Here is a 17,087-nt window from a genome sequence, read left to right on the forward strand (position 1 = left end):
CTCAGTGGATGGAGCGTCGGCCTGCGGACTGAGGGGTCCCGGGTTTGATTCTGGTCAAGGGCATGTATCTTGGTTGCGGGCACATCCCCAGTGGGAGGTGTGCAGGAGGCAGCTGATCGATGTTTCTCTCTCATCGATGTTTCTAGCTCTCTATCCCTCTCCCTTCCTCTCTGTAAAATATCAATAAAATATATTTTAAAAAAAAAAAGCTAATAATGAGAAAGCATGAAAATGGTGATAAGATAATTAGAGGTTTCAAATAATAGTTGTTAAAATTGATGACTTATACTAGACTTCAGGTTTCAGTGGAAAGAATAAGTTTAACATATGCACAAAATATTGAAAATAACTGTTAAAGATCATATCAGAAGTCAGATCAGGGATTGCAAATTTCACACATATTCATTTTACAGATATATTTATATGGTGGATATATGAAGCATTTTTAAAGGTTCCCTAGTGTTAGGGTCTCTCCACCCTCTGCCATGCATCAGAGTGACTCATAATTAGCTCTGGAACATTAGACTTGTGCAGTTATTCTCAGGAATGATTGCGACGAGTAGAGAGTACTTCCTCAAATACATAGCTGTACCACATGTTACTTATAGTGGTACTTAACATCACATTGCTGTTCTTTCCAAGATTTGACGTTACTTAATTATAAAAATAGTTAAAACACAATCTTTCATTTGTAGTAAAATTTTAGGCCATATTTTCCTCTTTCTGTCAGATGCGAGGTATTCTCTTGTCTGTAATTCAGATTTGGATCTAAGTGTCATCAAAGACAGTCAGATTTCAAGTAGAGACTGGTGAGAAGTTCCCTTGCCTCAAAGAGACACTGCTCTTTCGCTGCCTAAGTAGCAATTTGAAAACCAACCAACTTCCATCTCACTTTCAGAAAAGGTTACACATAGGTTTGTACATGTAGATGTGAAAATGGGAAAAGCCAAGATACTTGCTCTTTCTTGCTGACTCTTGTAGATGTCATTGAAGGGGGAAATAGATAAAGTCAGTAAGAGCCATTATCTGTAACACTAATACAAAACATTACAAGTAGCCTCAATGATTACATTGTCATTCAGAAAAATACTTTTAAAGGTATTTTGTGGTTATAGTTTTGCTTTTATGTTTTTGCAGATTTACAGTATGACCTTGAGGTTGTCTGCCTTATTTGAAGAAAAAATGAAGAAAATCTCTTCTGATTTTAAAATTGGTCAAAAATTCAACGAAAAACTTCGAAGAAGCCAGAGATTCAGGAGACAGCAAAATTGTAACCGTGTCAGTCAGGCTAACAAAAGTATCAGGTAAGCCGAAACCGGTTTGGCTCAGTGGATAGAGCTTCGGCCTGCAGACTGAAGGGTCCCGGGTTCGATTCCGGTCAAGAGCATGTGCCTTGGTTGCGGGCACATCCCCAGTGGGAGGTGTGCAGGAGGCAGCTGATTGATGTTTCTCTCTCATCGATGTTTCTAACTCTCTATTCTTCTCCCTTCCTCTCTGTAAAATATCAATAAAATATATTTTAAAAAAAAGTATCAGGTAAATTGGTTATTGCCAGCTTTTTATGCAACTTTGTAAAATTTCAGGTTGTGATAATGTGTTTGATTTTATTATGCAAAAGATTTTTATTCATTTTAGACTACATTTAGAAAAGCATAGTCCCTTTTTGGCTTGAAAATAATATGTGCATTGATTTGCAGTTACGTAAGTTTTTAAAGCATTTAATGAAAATCATCCATTGTAAAAATTTTATAGAGGGTTATTTATTTATTTTATTGCTTTGAGAGAGAAACATCGATAGGTTGCCTCCTGTACTCCCTGGCCAGGGATTGAGCCTGCACCCTCGGTGTGTGCCCTGACCAGGAATCGAACCTGCCACCTTGTCGTGCATGGGATGATGCTCCAACCAGCTGAGCCACCCCGACCGGGCGTAACGGGTTATTTAAGACACCATTTATATTTTCTCATAATAAACCTTTGTTTTAATGCAGAGAGTAAAGTGATTACTGTATATGGCCTTTGAGCATTTGGTATTTATGAGAAAATATCTATTATGTATAACATGCCATATTTTTTACTGAGAATTAGTTGTAAAGAAATATAAAATGCAGGGTTTATTCTCTTCATAATTTAATATTAATTTATATTCTGTCTTCTTTGACAATGTAGCTTACGTTGATATAAAAATTTACATGTATTTTGGAGTATTGGAATGTGCAAATTAAGTTGTTTAGTTTTCATATAGGGTTTGGATGTGTGCTCTAACCGTGATGGGTTTCTTCATGGTTGTTTTGGGGATTACACTGCATTTCAATTCAAAACAATCTACTTTAGTGTTGTTTTTTAAATCTGCTTTTGTTTAATACTATTTAATCCTCATAGATAAGAGAATTTTGTAGATTAGTTCTCTTCAGTTATTTGTGCTATTGTCATATAGATTACATCTTTATGTTATGTGCAGTTGGCTATTAAATCAGACCGGGAATCAAATTGGTGACTTCCTGGTTCATGGGTCGACACTCAACCACTGAGCCACACCGGCCTGGCTCTTTATTCTTTTTTAATCTGGAATTTTATTTGTAACCTTTTGTCTTCTTGATAGACATTTTTAAGAGTATAGACCAGTGGGCGGCAAACTGCGGCCCCAGAGCCACATGTGGCTCTTTGGCCCCTTGAGTGTGGCTCTTCCACAAAATACCACAGCCTGGGCGAGTCTATTTTGAAGAAGTGGCATTAGAAGAAGTTTAAGTTTAAAAAATCTGGCTCTCAAAAGAAATTTTAATCGTTGTACTGTTGATATTTGGCTCTGTTGACTAATGAGTTTGCCGACCACTGGTATAGACCATTTATTTTATAAAATGACCCCCAGTTTGGGTTTGTGTTACTGTATGAGTTTTTATTATTAAAAATTTTAATTGATTTTTTTTCTTTTTTAGAGAGAGAGGGAGGAAGGGAGAGGGAGAGAGACAAAAACATTGATGTGAAAGCAAAACATTGATCTGCTGCCTCTTGCATGCCCCCTACGGGGATCTGGTTCTGAAATCTGAGCATGTGCCCGGACCAGGAATTAAACCAGCAGCAACTTTTTGGTGCCCGGGGCGATGCCCAACCAACTGACCCATACTAGCCAGGGCTGATTTATTATTTTTAAAAACTCTGCTTTCTCTTTGAACCAAGAAAGAGTCTTAACAACTCAGAAGAACATAGGATAAGAAAGGAAAGCTTTCTCTCTTGAGGTATTATTAATTTGTGTACTGTTAAAAATTATATTTATGATAAGTATAAGCATGTAATGATTTTTTTTTGTAGTCACTTGTCTGCCTCCAGTTGTTATTAATGGAAGTTAAAATCTGTCTGGACATACAAGCTTGAATTTTCTTGATTATGATGATATAAACAATTACTGCTTTAATGAATTGTGGTTATCTTTTAGCTCAAATGCTTTAGATATTCCTAAAAAGCACTTTATCTTTTTGTTTGAAAGGAAAAGAGGATTATCTCAACATTATCCAGATCGATAATGTAATTCCAAAGATGTCTTGTTTTAAACTTCCACTATTTCTCCCCATAATCCACGGCTCAGGGACCAAACGTGTTGAATTAGAGCTTAGATGTAAACAGTGTGGTCTTAGAAAAAAATTAGCTTGTCCAGCTCTGGCCAGCGTTGCTCAGTGGTTAGAGTGTCAGCCCACAGACTGAAGGGTCCTGGGTTCAATTCCTGGTCAAGGCCACATACCTGTGTTGCAAGTTTGATCCCTGGTCCCAGTTGGGGCACGTTCGAGGAGGCAACCAATCAGATGTCTCTCTCACATTGATGTTTTCTCTCTTTGTCTCTCTCTCCCCCTCCCCTGGTCCCCTTCTTCCTTCTACCCTCTCTAAAAATCAATGGGAAAATGTATCCTCAGGTGAGGATTAACAAAATTAATTTGTTCTGATCTCTTTTTTGCCTCTGTTCTTTTTTTTATTAAATATATTTTTATTGATTTCAGAGAGGAAGAGAGAGAGAAAAAATATCAGTGATGAGAGGAAATCACTGATTGGCCGCCTCCTGCACGCCTCACACTGGGGGATTGAGCTTGCAACCCAGGCATGTGCCCTGACTGGGAATCAAACTGTGACTTCCTGGTTCATAGGTCGATGCTCAACCACTGAACCACATCAGCTGGGCCTTTTTTTTTAATAGAGTTTATTAGGGTGACATTGGTTCATAAAATTATATAGGTTTCAGGGGTACAGGTCTATAATACATCATCTGTATATTATGTATTCACCACCCCAAGACAAGTCTTCTTCCATCACCATTTATTCCCCCTTTACCCTCTCTTACTTCCCCCACCCTCCTTTTTGCTTTTCTGTTCAGGTTTTTTAATTTCTTCTCTTAATTTTATACTGTGTTTAGAAATATAAATAGGAAACTATAGAGAAAGTTAGGTCATATTGAGACTCAGATTTATAATGTGAAAAATGCCTACATTACATAAATGTTGGTTCTCCCTAAGCATTTAATCCCAAGAACCTGAAATATTCAATGTGATTTTCTGTAACTGTTACTTGGATCATTTGTTCATTACTCCAATTTGTAATAAAACAATATCAAGTTTAGAGTAAGAATAGTGATAGTAATCCATGCCAGAATAAGATGTTAATAACAGATACTTTAATATTTTGATCTAAAATTATTCTCCGATTAAAGTAAATAATATACTCTTATTTAGGTGTTTTCTGTTTTGTTAAATACCGTTTCTTTTGTTCATATCTTTGACCAGAAATACCAAGCAGAAGCGTTTAAAATCTCAGACAAGAGTAATTCCTGAGTTGGTAGGTTCTCCTACCCAGTCTACCTCAAGTCAGGCAGCTTATTCTGCAAGCCACAAGACAAGTGCTAGTGTCTCTTCGGGCGTTTCTTCTGGGGAGTCTTCCGATTCAACAGGATCATCAGCAAGAATGAGCAGTAGACCTGTCACTCTAGCAAATGGGTCTACGTTATCTGGTGAGAAGTGCAATGTTAAGTTATTCAACTGCTGAGCGCTCAGGTGTATAATGCTGCTAGTTTCATAACAGAAGGAAGTAGATAGGGGCTAATTAAGTTTTTAAATGGAAGTTTGTTTATTAAGCATATACACTGTATTTTCTGAATCCAAAGGAGGAGTAATGTGCTACTTTCAGAAATAAGAGAACAAACTTGATTCAAAATGCTGATTATGTACCTTTTAATACCAAAATTTTATCAGCTGTTTTTTTTCTCGAACAACTTTAAAAAAATATACTTTTAAGTACTAGTATTTTAGGAATCTGCTTTAAGTCTTTTGTTATGAAGTAACTGCTTATATGTGTAAAAATAAGAGGGTATGTGTAATGAACTGTTGGTGCTTTATTTTTCTTAGAAAGTGAAATGGAAGATTCCTTAGTTTCCTCTTCATCGTCCTCAGCGTCAGAGAGTTCAGAGGAGAGCAAAGGGAGTTCAAGAGCTCGGGAGCCCTCCTTGCGCGGTAGGCTGGCCAGAAGCGGCAGCCTCAGGGTGACCAGAACCCGGGCTGCGCAGAGAAGACCTGGTGAGAGGCGCGGGTGCTTTGGAGGAATGTCTGTCATGAGGTTCCAAAGCTAAACGCTGAATGGTCTATGGATTCAGTGTATCTACATATGACTAATGGCCTTCGGACTTTTAAAAATTGGGGGGTAGTTGACATATGGCATGATATTAGTTTCAAGTGTTCACCATAATGACTTGATGTTTGTGTACATTGTGAAATGACCATAAGTCTATAGTTACCATCCATCACCATATATGGTTACAGATTTTTTTCTCATTGTTTTCTTGAGATGAGGACTTTTAAGATTTACTCTCGTAGCAACTTTTTTTTAAAAAAATTATTGATTGGTTTTAGAGAGAGAGAGGAACATCAATTTGTTGTGCCACTTATTTATGCATTCATTGATTCTTTTTTTTAAAATACATTTTTTATTGATTTTAGAGAGGAAAGGGGAGAGGGGGAGAGAGAAACATCAATGATGATTGATTAGCTGCCTCCTGTACGCCCCCTACTGGGAGTTGAGCCCGAAACCAGGGCATGTGCCCTTGACTGGAATCAAACACGGGAGCCTTCAGTCCATAGGCCGACATTCTATCTGCTGAGCCAAACCAGCTAGGGCCATTGTTTGATTCTTGTATGTGCCCTGACCAGGGATTGAACCCACAGACCTTGATATATTGGGACAACACTAACCAACTGATCTACCAGGCCAGGACGTAGCAACTTTCAGATATGCACTACAGTATTAACTATAGCCACCATGCAGTACATTACATTCCCATGCGTTATTTATTTTATCACTGGAAGGGAATACCTTTTGACCCCCTTCAAACCGTCCCTCCCCCTATGAACTTGGTTTTGTTTGTTTTTTAGATTTCAAATATAAGTGAGACCATATGGTATTTCTTTTTCTTTGTCTAACTTATTTCACTTAACATAATGCCTGTATGGTCACTCTCCGTTGTTGCAAATGGCAAGAATCCATTCTTCTTGTAGCTGAATAGTATTCCATTGTGTATATATAGCACATCTTCTTTATCCATTCTTTTTTTTTTTTTATCCTCACCCAAGGACATGCTTAGAGAGAGAGAAATAGAAAGAAACATCAATGTGAGAGAGAAAGATGATTGGTTGCCTTCCGTATATGCTCCAACTGGGGATTGAACCGGCAACTTTTCGGTGCACAGGATGACACTCAACCAACTGAGCCACTCAGGCCATGCTCCGTTCATCTATTGATGGACACTGTGCTTTGCTTGTTTCCTGTTGTGGCTATTGTAAATAATGCTGCATTGAACCTGGGGGTGCATAGATCTTTTGGACTTGTTTTTGTTTTCTTTAGATAAATATCTGAGAGTGGAATAGCTGGATCATATGGTAGTTCTAGTTTTGATTTTTTTGAGGCAATCTCTCGACTGTTTTCCATATAGAGGCTGCACTGATTGACATTCCTACCAACAGGACACAAGGGTTCCCTTTTCTTCACATCCTTGTCAACACTTGTTATTTCTTAACTTTTTGATAGTAACTATTCTAACAGGTGTGAAGTGATACTTCGTTGTGGTTTTGATTCGCATTTTCCTGATGATTAGTCATGTCACATATGTTTTTCATTTATATGTCTTATTTGGGAAATATCTATTCATGTCTATGCCCATTTTTTTTTTTAAGTTTTAATCCTGTCCTGAGGACATGTTTTATTGATTTTAGGGAGAGAGGGAGGGAGGGAGGAGGGAGAGAGGTACATTGATGTGAGAGAGATACTTTGATGGGTTGCCTGCCGTACACACCCTGAACAGGATTGAACCCACAACCTAGGTATGTGCCCTGACTGGGAATTGAACCCACAACCTTTTGGTGCACTGGATGCCACTCCATCTACCTGAGTCACACTGGCCACTGCTCTCTAGGAGTTTTATGGTTTTAGTCTTACATTCAAATCTTAAATCTATTTTGAGTTAATTTTGGGGTGTAGTTTAGGATAGTAGTCTAGTTTCATTCTTTTGCATGTGCTGTTCAGTTTTCCCAACACCATTTGTTGAAAACTATCTCCTTTCCTGATTGTGTATTCTTGTCTCTTTTTTCATAAATTAATTGACCATATATGTGTGAGTTTATTTTTGTGGTGTCTATTCTGTTGCATCCTTTTAAGTCTTTTAGATTTAGAAAGGAAATCTGTTTTGGCAGTAAAATGTAAGGAACATCAGTACTAAAATAGTGAAGTCATTTAAAAAATGTTGAAATAAAGAAGACCTTTCTAATCCTATTGTTACTTTATTTCTAGGTCCAGTTTCTTTAGAAAATGGATGTGGCAGAAAAGCCACTCGAAAGAGAGTCTATTTAAGTGACTCCGATAACAATTCATTGGAAACTGGTGAAAGTTTAAAAGCCCGAGCTGGAAATAACCGGAAAGTGCTAAGAAAGTGTGCTGCCGTGGCTGCCAGTAAGATAAAGCTAATGAGTGACATAGAGGAGAATTCCAGCTCTGAAAATGCCTGTTCTGGCCGTAAGCTGCCTCACCGCAATGCTTCGGCTGTGGCTAGGAAAAAGTTGTTATATAATTCTGAAGATGATCAGAGCTTAAAGTCAGAAACCGAAGAAGAGGAGCTCAAAGATCAAAATCAGCCATCACCAGTGTCCAGTTCTCATGCTGCCCAGAATACTGTCAATGAATCTGAAAATGGAGATTCAGAGTCAGAAAGTGACTTGCAGGAAGTCCGGAAAAATTGGCATGCTAATGGTTACAAGTCCCATACTGCAGCAACTTCTAAAACAAAACTTCTTAAAATAGAATCTTCTGAGGAAAGTCATGGTTCAGATAATGGACATAACAGAACTAATGGCCCATCAACGTCTGGGCAGAAACTTAAGGCAGGAAGTGTCTCAGGGGAAGAGGAGGAAGCCGATTCTGAACCAAGAAAATACCCTGGTAGGAAATACAACACAACTCGCAAGAATGCCACCTTCCTTAAAAAAGCAAAGGTCTTTACTGATTCAGAGGACTCTGAATCTGAGGAAGATAGAGGAGATGGAAGATGTCACAAAATGGAAACAAATCTGCTGTCGGGAAATTTGAAGTGTGAACCTATGGCTGCGTCCCACTGTTCCTCAGATCATGTGTCTGAAACTGATGTGGATTCAGATGATGACAAAACAAAAGAAAAACCAAAGGATTTTATGAGAGGTAATTGAAAACATGTCACTGATGTATTCTTTTTTTTTTTTTTTTTAAATATATTTTATTGATATTTTACAGAGAGGAAGGGAGAGGGATAGAGAGCTAGAAACATCGATGGGAGAGAAACATCGATCAGCTGCCTCCTGCACACCTCCTACTGGGGATGTGCCCGCAACCAAGGTACATGCCCTTGACTGGAATCGAACCCGGGACCCTTCAGTCCCCAGGCCGACGCTCTATCCACTGAGCCAAACCGGTTTTGGCCATGTCACTGATGTATTCTATCGCCCTTTCCTTCTAGCATACATGGTTTTTCTTTCCTGTGAAACTTCTCTTCACTCCCTGCATTCTCCATTAGTCTTTTTTTTTTTTTTTTTTTTGATCTCTCATATTCCTATGTGTGTGCCTAACTATTTGTTGGGTGCATTTAGTTTTACTCACATAACAGGCAATTTGGCCTTAACACTATTACTATTAAAGATTTCACTTCTTGTATTAGTGATTGGAGATGGGTTTAAGAAAACAAGGCAAGCACATTTATAAACTGTTGTGATGATAGTTTGAGAAGAGGAAAGAAAAGGGTAGGACTGATTGAAAGGAATGTGTTGAGTAATAATAGCAGCTAACAGAACATTTTCCAAGATTTTCTGCATATCATGATGTTTTTCTAAATGCTTTATGTTGTTGTTTTTTAATCTTCGACCAAGGATATGTATTTGTTTTTGTTTTTATTTTTTAGAGAGAGAGAGAAACATCAATGTGAGAGAGAAACATCGATTGGTTGCTTCCCATATGCACCCTGACCGGGGATCAAACCTTTATGTTTTTTAATCAGTTTAATCTTCATATCTTTTATGAGATAGGGACTGTTGTCAATTTTACTGATAACTGGAGCACAGAGAGGTGAGATAAGTTGCTGAATTAAGATTGTGCTGGTAAATGGGGATCGATGAAAAATTTTAAAAGAGCAGGAGGCAGCTGAAGCTAGAATGAAAAGTTGGTGTGATAGGAACTTGTAAAGTTAAGAAGTGCTTGCTGCAGGGAGGCTGAGAGTAAGTGGTTAGTGGTAAAGAGTTTAGTCTGTAGTCATGTAAGTAAAATGTTTTAATATCAGGTGTTTGTGCACATAGCTAGAAAGACCTGGGGTTTTACTATGGGGCATATGTTGTACTTGTGAATGGTGCTGAGGCTAACACATCTGCTCCTGTCCCACTCACTGCCATTCTCCTTCCCAGTTAATAAGAATAAAGAATTATGGACTGATGTCATATAAATGTTGTGTTGAAGATTAAAGGAATACTCTTAATTTTTAGATTCGCCATCACAGGACCATGGACAAAGCAGAAAAGTTTCCAGGAAAAGGGTCTGTTCCAGTGACTCAGACAGCAATTTGAAGGTGGTTAAGAAATCCTCCAGAACCAAAACGGGTCTCCAAAGGATTCCTCGAAGATGTGCAGCCACCGCTGCCAGTAAGATTAAGCTCATGAGTGATCTGGAAGATGCTGGTTTAGAAAACGTGTGCACTAGAGGCAAGAGGAGAAGGAAGAAGCCCCTCCGTTTTGCATGTTCCACAGCTCAGAAGATAGGGAGTGATTCTGAGGGAGATGTCAGCTGTGACGTGCCAGACGAACAGGGTGCCTGTGAAGGGGAGCTGCCCGAGGATGACTCAGAAGGAAGCGCAAAAAGCATTCATCAGCCTCTAAATGGAGACTCCGACTCTGAAGGTATGCCGAATTCAGAATATAAGGACAGGTCTGCCAGGCGTACCAATAGCCACAAAACAAATGTTGCACCTTCTAGAACAAAGAGTTCGTTGTTTGGATCTTCAGAGGAAGATTCAAAAAGCCATATTCCAGGGGGTGAGATTGGTAGAAAATTTTCTTCCGCGTCAACTTTGGAGCAAAAAACTACTGCAGAGACTAACTTTGAAGAGGAACTGAATTACGGGCTGCGCAGGTGGAATGGCAGAAGACTCAGGACCTATGGGAAGGCTCCTTTCAGTAAGACAGGAGTGATTCAGGACTCCCAGCAAGTAGCTAAGACGGCAACAAGAAGGAAGAGACTGCATCCTAAATTGGGAAATGTGAAAAATTCAGAAACAACAGGGAATTCAGAGTGTGGACCTGACACTAGTCCCAAATCTGATTCAGAGTTGGGATTTGTAACTGAATCAGATGTTGACTGTGCTGATGAGACAAAAACCAAAAAGAGGAAAACAAAAGGAAAAGCAAAAGTAAATGTTAGAAAAGGTAAAACTTTTACAGCTAACATATCTAAAACTGTGAGGCAACAAAGACAGAGCAAGCGTCCTAGGTTAAATGTGGATGATAATGACTGGGAGGATTTGGACTATGCAAAATCTAAGAGAGTTCTTCGACGTTCAAAAATTAAAACGAGAAATCAGGGTAGAAGGACCGTGAGATACCATGATGGGGATGATGATAGAAACTTAGAAAATGTGTTAGATTTTGATGATTGCACCTTATGACCTTGAGGGAAAACCAGTTCATTTAAAGAGGAAATGGACTGGAAGTTATGGTGAAACCTGGCTGTTGAAATTATTTTTTTTTTGTCCTACAATTCAGGGAATATATTTATATTTTTCTATGAAAAGTTATGAATGTGACTAAATCATGACTGTTATTTTTATTTGCACTTGCTTGCCTTTGTAGCAGCATTCAGCACAGGTGCCAAAATATGCTTCATTTTGGGGGCAGATCTACTTAAACAGTATTTAACTACATATAGCAAGAGTTTGAAATATGTTAAACACTAGACATCCTGGTTATCAAAACCAATGAGCATTACTTTCATGGTCGCAAGTGCCATGCAGATATTTTTGGAATTTGTCAAGAGGTGGTAGTTTCTACCCCGTGTCATATTGTAGCATAATAATTTCACAAGACCTATGTTTACAGATTTTTCATAAATATTATGTCCATACCGACATTACAATCATGGAGGTGTTACCATGATTAGTAGTAGGCAAGGTACCTACCACTTTTTTTTTTTCTTTCCCTGGCTACTTGAGTAGAATGCATTATACCATATTTGGTCATTTTTATTGAAATGGTTTCCAGTTTTCTTTCCAAATGCTGTTGCGTCTTTCTCTCTTTTTCTTTATTTCAAAGGAAAATATCATTATTTTATAAACTTGAATTTATAAAGTGCTGGTAAATTATTTTTTTTTTAATGTTTTGATCATATATTTCAATTCCTAAGGCCAGACTAGCATTTTCTTTTAGATTGTGCTCTAACAAAAGGCTATATAATTTTCTTCCCATGATCTCCTGGTTTTCATGTGAGGGATTTAAACTCTTGGTCTTCGATAGTCTTACTCTGTGACATAGAGGAGTTTGTGTGCCTTAGATTTAGGGAGAGTTTATTCTTTAATAGAGTGTACAGAACTCAGAGAATATTTAAATTATACGTAGTTCCCCCCATTTCTATTGAAATCGTAGGGTTGAGTTTGTTAAGTGTGCAATTGCAAATCTCATCTATATAGGAAACTAGTGAAACGTTTTCTCCATCTCTTTGTTTTAGCTCACGGCTGCCATGTGCAATCTCAAGCATTCTTTGCTGGGGCAACTTAAGTGTAACTTCATTAGTGACCTCTAGTTTAAACCTAAGAAAAGTCATATTTTGTTGGAAAATAATTTTGGAATCCACTTAAAGCGGAACTTTTATCACATCATCAAACACCATAGTACACTTTTTTTTTTTTGAGCCAAATATTTGTACTTGATAAGATTGTGCTACTCCAAACAGTGTAGGTGGCCATTCCTAGCTTGTTTGTGCCTGAAGATGGACTTGATTCCAGTGGTTTACATATTCTGTAGTGAAGGGGTATGTTACAGTACTCCCACCTTTACTATTTATTGGCCCTATTTGGTTTCAGACTCAATTAACCTTTTTCTCCTGTGTATCCTTATAGTGGCAGATAGGGAAAAGCACCAGACTCTGGCATTAGTGTTAGAGAATGTTCTTAAGTGTTGTTACTTTGCAGTTATCTCTTCTGTTTGCCATGGTAACGGTATTTTCTCTCTCAGACATTGCCAGGTGAGATAGATGGGAGGCCTGCCTCTCCTTTGGTTGTTTAGAGATGCTCTTCTTCTCAAAGCTTGCATGAAGTGCATAGTGGACAGTTTGGTGCGGGATAATTGTCCTTCACTCTTGACCTGAAAAAATTAATGGAATGCTCTTTACTTCCTTAATTCTAAGAAGTGATGATAGATGTCATATCCATTAATTTATTTAAACTTTTCTTAAGCTTCTCCATTTTATATCTAGTCTCAGGGTTATAACTCCATGTTTACCATCATTTGCAAAAAGGTACCAAAAATCCGTAAATAAATATGGAATACATTCATAAACACTTAAATTCTTTTGGTAAAATGCTAGTTTGATCATTTAGGCTTCATCAATAGAACTATTCTTTAGACTAAATTAACTAGTCATTGACTGGCTGGTCAACTAATTCCTAATTTTTCATTTTGTCCAAAATAGTTACACCCTTACTTATATAAGAAGTATTCTGGTTTCATCTGGAAAAAAAACAAACAAGAATTGTCCTGGTAACTTTGAATGTGTGGTTGACAATGGTAGCTTCTCAAATTCTGAAGTAAAACTAAGGGATTATATAGAGAGAATCATTTTTGTGGGTTTTTTCGGTCATGGTGCTATTCCTAAGGTTAACTGAATATGTGACACACACTCCTAAATACCTTTAAGGAAAATTAATAAATAATTAATAGTTCAAAATGTTTACATTGAGCACTAGAACGTTTGATTTTTTTTTCTACTTTATGCGAAAAGGGCAGGGATTTAATGCACAGATGTACTTTAATAAGTTTGGGATTGGTTTGTGTTTTTCTTGTGAGAAAAGATAAAAGGTTACAAATTGAATGTGAACTGATGAAGGGCTGTAGCTTTCCATTGCACTTGACGAACTTAATGGTATATGAAAAAAATACTACTGTGTTGTGTATGTCCAAAGTCCTCTGACTTTATTCATTTATGGTTTAAACAAAAAGGTTTGAAGTACTTAGGTTTGATTTTTTTATTTCTTTGAATAACTAATTTTACCAAGCATATTAAGAAAAAAGAATTCAAATGTTTAAAAATAGGTGAGGTTTTAAAAGCATTTTTTTTTTCATATCCTACTTTTTTAAAAAGGGTATATTGACAATGTATAGTAATTTCTGAATAAAAGGAAAAATATATCCCAAGATAATTTCTAGGATGGTCGTTCTCCCTTTTTTTATTTTAGGGGAAAATCTCTGATTAAATCCTTTCTCAATTTAGTAGTCCTTAGAAAAGGATAAAGCAGTTACAACTTCTACATTAAAACACAAAAAGTTTCTTTTAAATAGTAGAGCGTTGTACCTGAAAAGGAAATTAGTTTTATAATAAGGAAATAGAAGGAAAGAACTTAAGTTTTAGGAAAATTCACTTCAGATCTAGAAGTGCAAATGGAAAAAGGAGCCAGAAACCAATAAAAATACCGTCTGAGGTACTGCTGTCCGAAAACAAGAACAAGACACTTCACCAAATCCTCCCACTTCATCCGTTGATGACATCTTCAGTAAAAATTCTTATTTAGAGTAACATTGGGTCCATACTACATTCCCTGTCTTCTAGCCTTTTTTCAAGAAGAACATTAGAACACAAAATTTGTTAACTTCACTGTATAGTATTAAAAACTAAACTGAAAGGATTTTAATCTCTTCTGTAACTACAAGCTGAATTGTACCATCTGAACAAAATGAGGGGTTTGTATATCAAAATGCAAGAACATCGTTAAAGGTGCATATAATATGTTTGGTTTTTCTTTCTACTCAATTGAACTGATTTTTCAAATAACTTTTAAATGGCCAGATGAGGTCTTTTTGCCTTGTCCTTTACTATAGCTGAAATACCAGCCCCATATTTTTCATTGCTATTAAGTCAAAATATTTACTTCATCAGGTGTCTTGTAGCTGTCACCAAATACTTTCATTTTCTTATAGCATATGGAAATTACAGCTCCGCTCTGGTATGAAAGGTGCAACCAACCACCTTCATTGTAGAAGAAGTTTTTGTCTATTAAGTATGCCTTGCACTTCTGCAGTGGATATCAGGGAATAATAAAGTAGAAACCCTAAGAAACTTGAAACTTAACAGTTTAAAGACTGTCTTTTATTCTTGTATTTGGGAATAGAAAGACCAAACTAAATAAATTTGTCAAAGCTAGGGAGAAAGTGGGACATTGTGGGAAAATATAGTCCTACCACATTAGTAAATGCTAATCCTGCTTGTAATTCAATTGTGAATTAATAGGAAGGATTGAAGTGTACAGAATATAATGACGAGGGCTGTGTTACCTCTTCTTACAGTCAACGAGTATTTTTATAGCTATTTTCTTAAATTACAGATGTTGCCTAAAGATACATGGGCATTCTCAAAGTTCAGGGGGCTTTTTACCAGTCACTCTGCCAAGCTTGTTCCTAAAATATTGTTAATGTGGTAGGAAAACGGCTAGGTTCTGGTTGCCTTCTCGAGGATGGCTCTTACGGGTTTGATGGAGGGATGCCGAGGAGTGGGCAGGGCAGTCACAACATTTGGGTCCTACAAATCGGTAGGCTCTTCAGTTTGACAGCATGTCATAGAGTATGTATCTACTTGTCAAGAATAATAGTTTCAGTCAGTATAGTGATCAGTGTTGCAGTATGTTTTCTGGTCATACTTTAGTTTTGAAGTTAATTTTAAGGTAAGTTTTATCATTTGTTAAAACTTTCATGGGGATTTGGAGTGCTGAAGAGAAAGAGGCATTCTGACCTAACTGAAATGAGATGACCAATGACAGACTTGACCACAGCAGCTAGCCCTACTTACTGATGGTTCCAGAAGCAAAGTATTTAGAAATTGTTGCCCTTTACAATTAGTGGTTAAATGTTAAAGGAATCTTTAATTTTTAATATGTTGAACTATATTTTCTAAGTGCTGATCCATATTGAGTCCTTGGACTGTACACATTCAGTTCACCTGTAAAATTCTCACCATTTTACTGGAGCCTGTCAAAGAGGTAAATCTTTTAATTTCCCCTCCTACACAGGAGCTCTGCTTTCACTTTGTAAATTAAGTCATTAGCACATCTGAGCCTTCGCATTTTCATCAGGAACCAGTTTTTTAGTCAGTTACTAACTAAAAGAATAAGAATATAATGAATTTAACTAGGCTTTTTTCCTTTTTAAAACGACTTCAAGCCTCCTGGCCGATTCATTAAGGTCAGCAAAATGGAGTCAGTTTTCCTTGCAGCTCATCTTTACCTCTTGTCTTAAGCAGTGCCCTAACCTCGATGCCTCTGCGATTTCTCCTGTAGGCAGAACGCAGGCCTGCAAGCGGGGTGAGCGGGGAACTGGAGGGGTCACGAGATGTGCTTGAGTAGGGTTGTCACGGATTGTCTGGGCCCCGCTGTGTTTCACTAGGGAAGCGATAAAGTCAATTGGAAACGGCATTTGCTTCTGATACCCTATCCTGCCTACCTTAGTTTGAGATGTCTCTTAAAAAGTTCACTAGGCAGATAAGTATCATATCCCTTTCATACTTCATAGCGCTCTCATCACAATTTTAGAAAAAAGTTGAAATGCCCATCACCAAGCTTGTGAGAATCATAAGAATGTTACCGGTTAACTTTTCTAGGGATGAGAGAAAGCTGTATGTGTAAAGAAAACAATTCAAGGTTCTCTGGCGCCCTCACTGGGTGTATTGTAAACTATAGATGAACTTCAGTTCATTGATCAGCCATAAACGTGACCAAACTAGTGGAAAACACTCTATGGGATTATTTCTGACATCATTTGACCTGACACTCCCATACTATAGAAGACTTCTCAGTGTTACCAACTCCCCTAGGGAGAATTGTGAACGGTTAAACCCAGAGAGTTACAGAAAACACGTTATTTACAGGCATTCTCTAAAGAGACTTCAAAGCTTATGGGACCCTTTTGAAAATGTAGGCTTTCGGGGGGGATGGATATCATTAAGTGCTATATGCTTCCTGAGTTTCAGTCATCTCATTGCTTATCAGTGGAGGGAGGGAGTGAAGAAAGGAGTCTCACACCCGCTCTGTTAAAGGCTTGCTTGAAGAGCTTATAATTTGCAACTAAAAGGTTTCCCCTCTGTATGGAATTGGTTTACCTACCAATCACATGAATCGATGAAAAGTATAAGAAACAGCCCTAACCGGTTTGGCTCAGTGGATAGAGCATCAGCCTGCGAACTGAAAGGTCCCAGGTTCGATTCCGGTCAAGGGCATGTACCTTGGTTGCGGGCACATCCCCAGTAGGAGGTGTGCAGGAGGCAGCTGATCCATGTTTCTAACTATCCCTCTCCCTTCCTCT

General features: G+C 37.8%; 1 protein-coding gene across 1 annotated transcript in view; it reads left to right on the plus strand.

Moving 5' to 3' along the window:
* The window catches only part of BRWD1 (bromodomain and WD repeat domain containing 1), a 91,512-nt gene that overhangs the window by 70,250 nt on the left and 4,175 nt on the right, over window positions 1-17,087 (plus strand). The window contains exons 37-41 of the mRNA XM_080658066.1: window positions 1,138-1,304; window positions 4,764-4,987; window positions 5,382-5,549; window positions 7,813-8,712; window positions 10,020-10,955. Coding sequence (XP_080514192.1) covers window positions 1,138-1,304; window positions 4,764-4,987; window positions 5,382-5,549; window positions 7,813-8,712; window positions 10,020-10,955 — 2,395 coding nt within the window. The remainder of the gene's footprint in view (window positions 1-1,137; window positions 1,305-4,763; window positions 4,988-5,381; window positions 5,550-7,812; window positions 8,713-10,019; window positions 10,956-17,087) is intronic.

This window comes from Plecotus auritus (assembly GCF_963455305.1).
Source record: "Plecotus auritus genome assembly, chromosome: 2".
Classification (NCBI taxonomy): Eukaryota; Metazoa; Chordata; class Mammalia; order Chiroptera; family Vespertilionidae; genus Plecotus; species Plecotus auritus.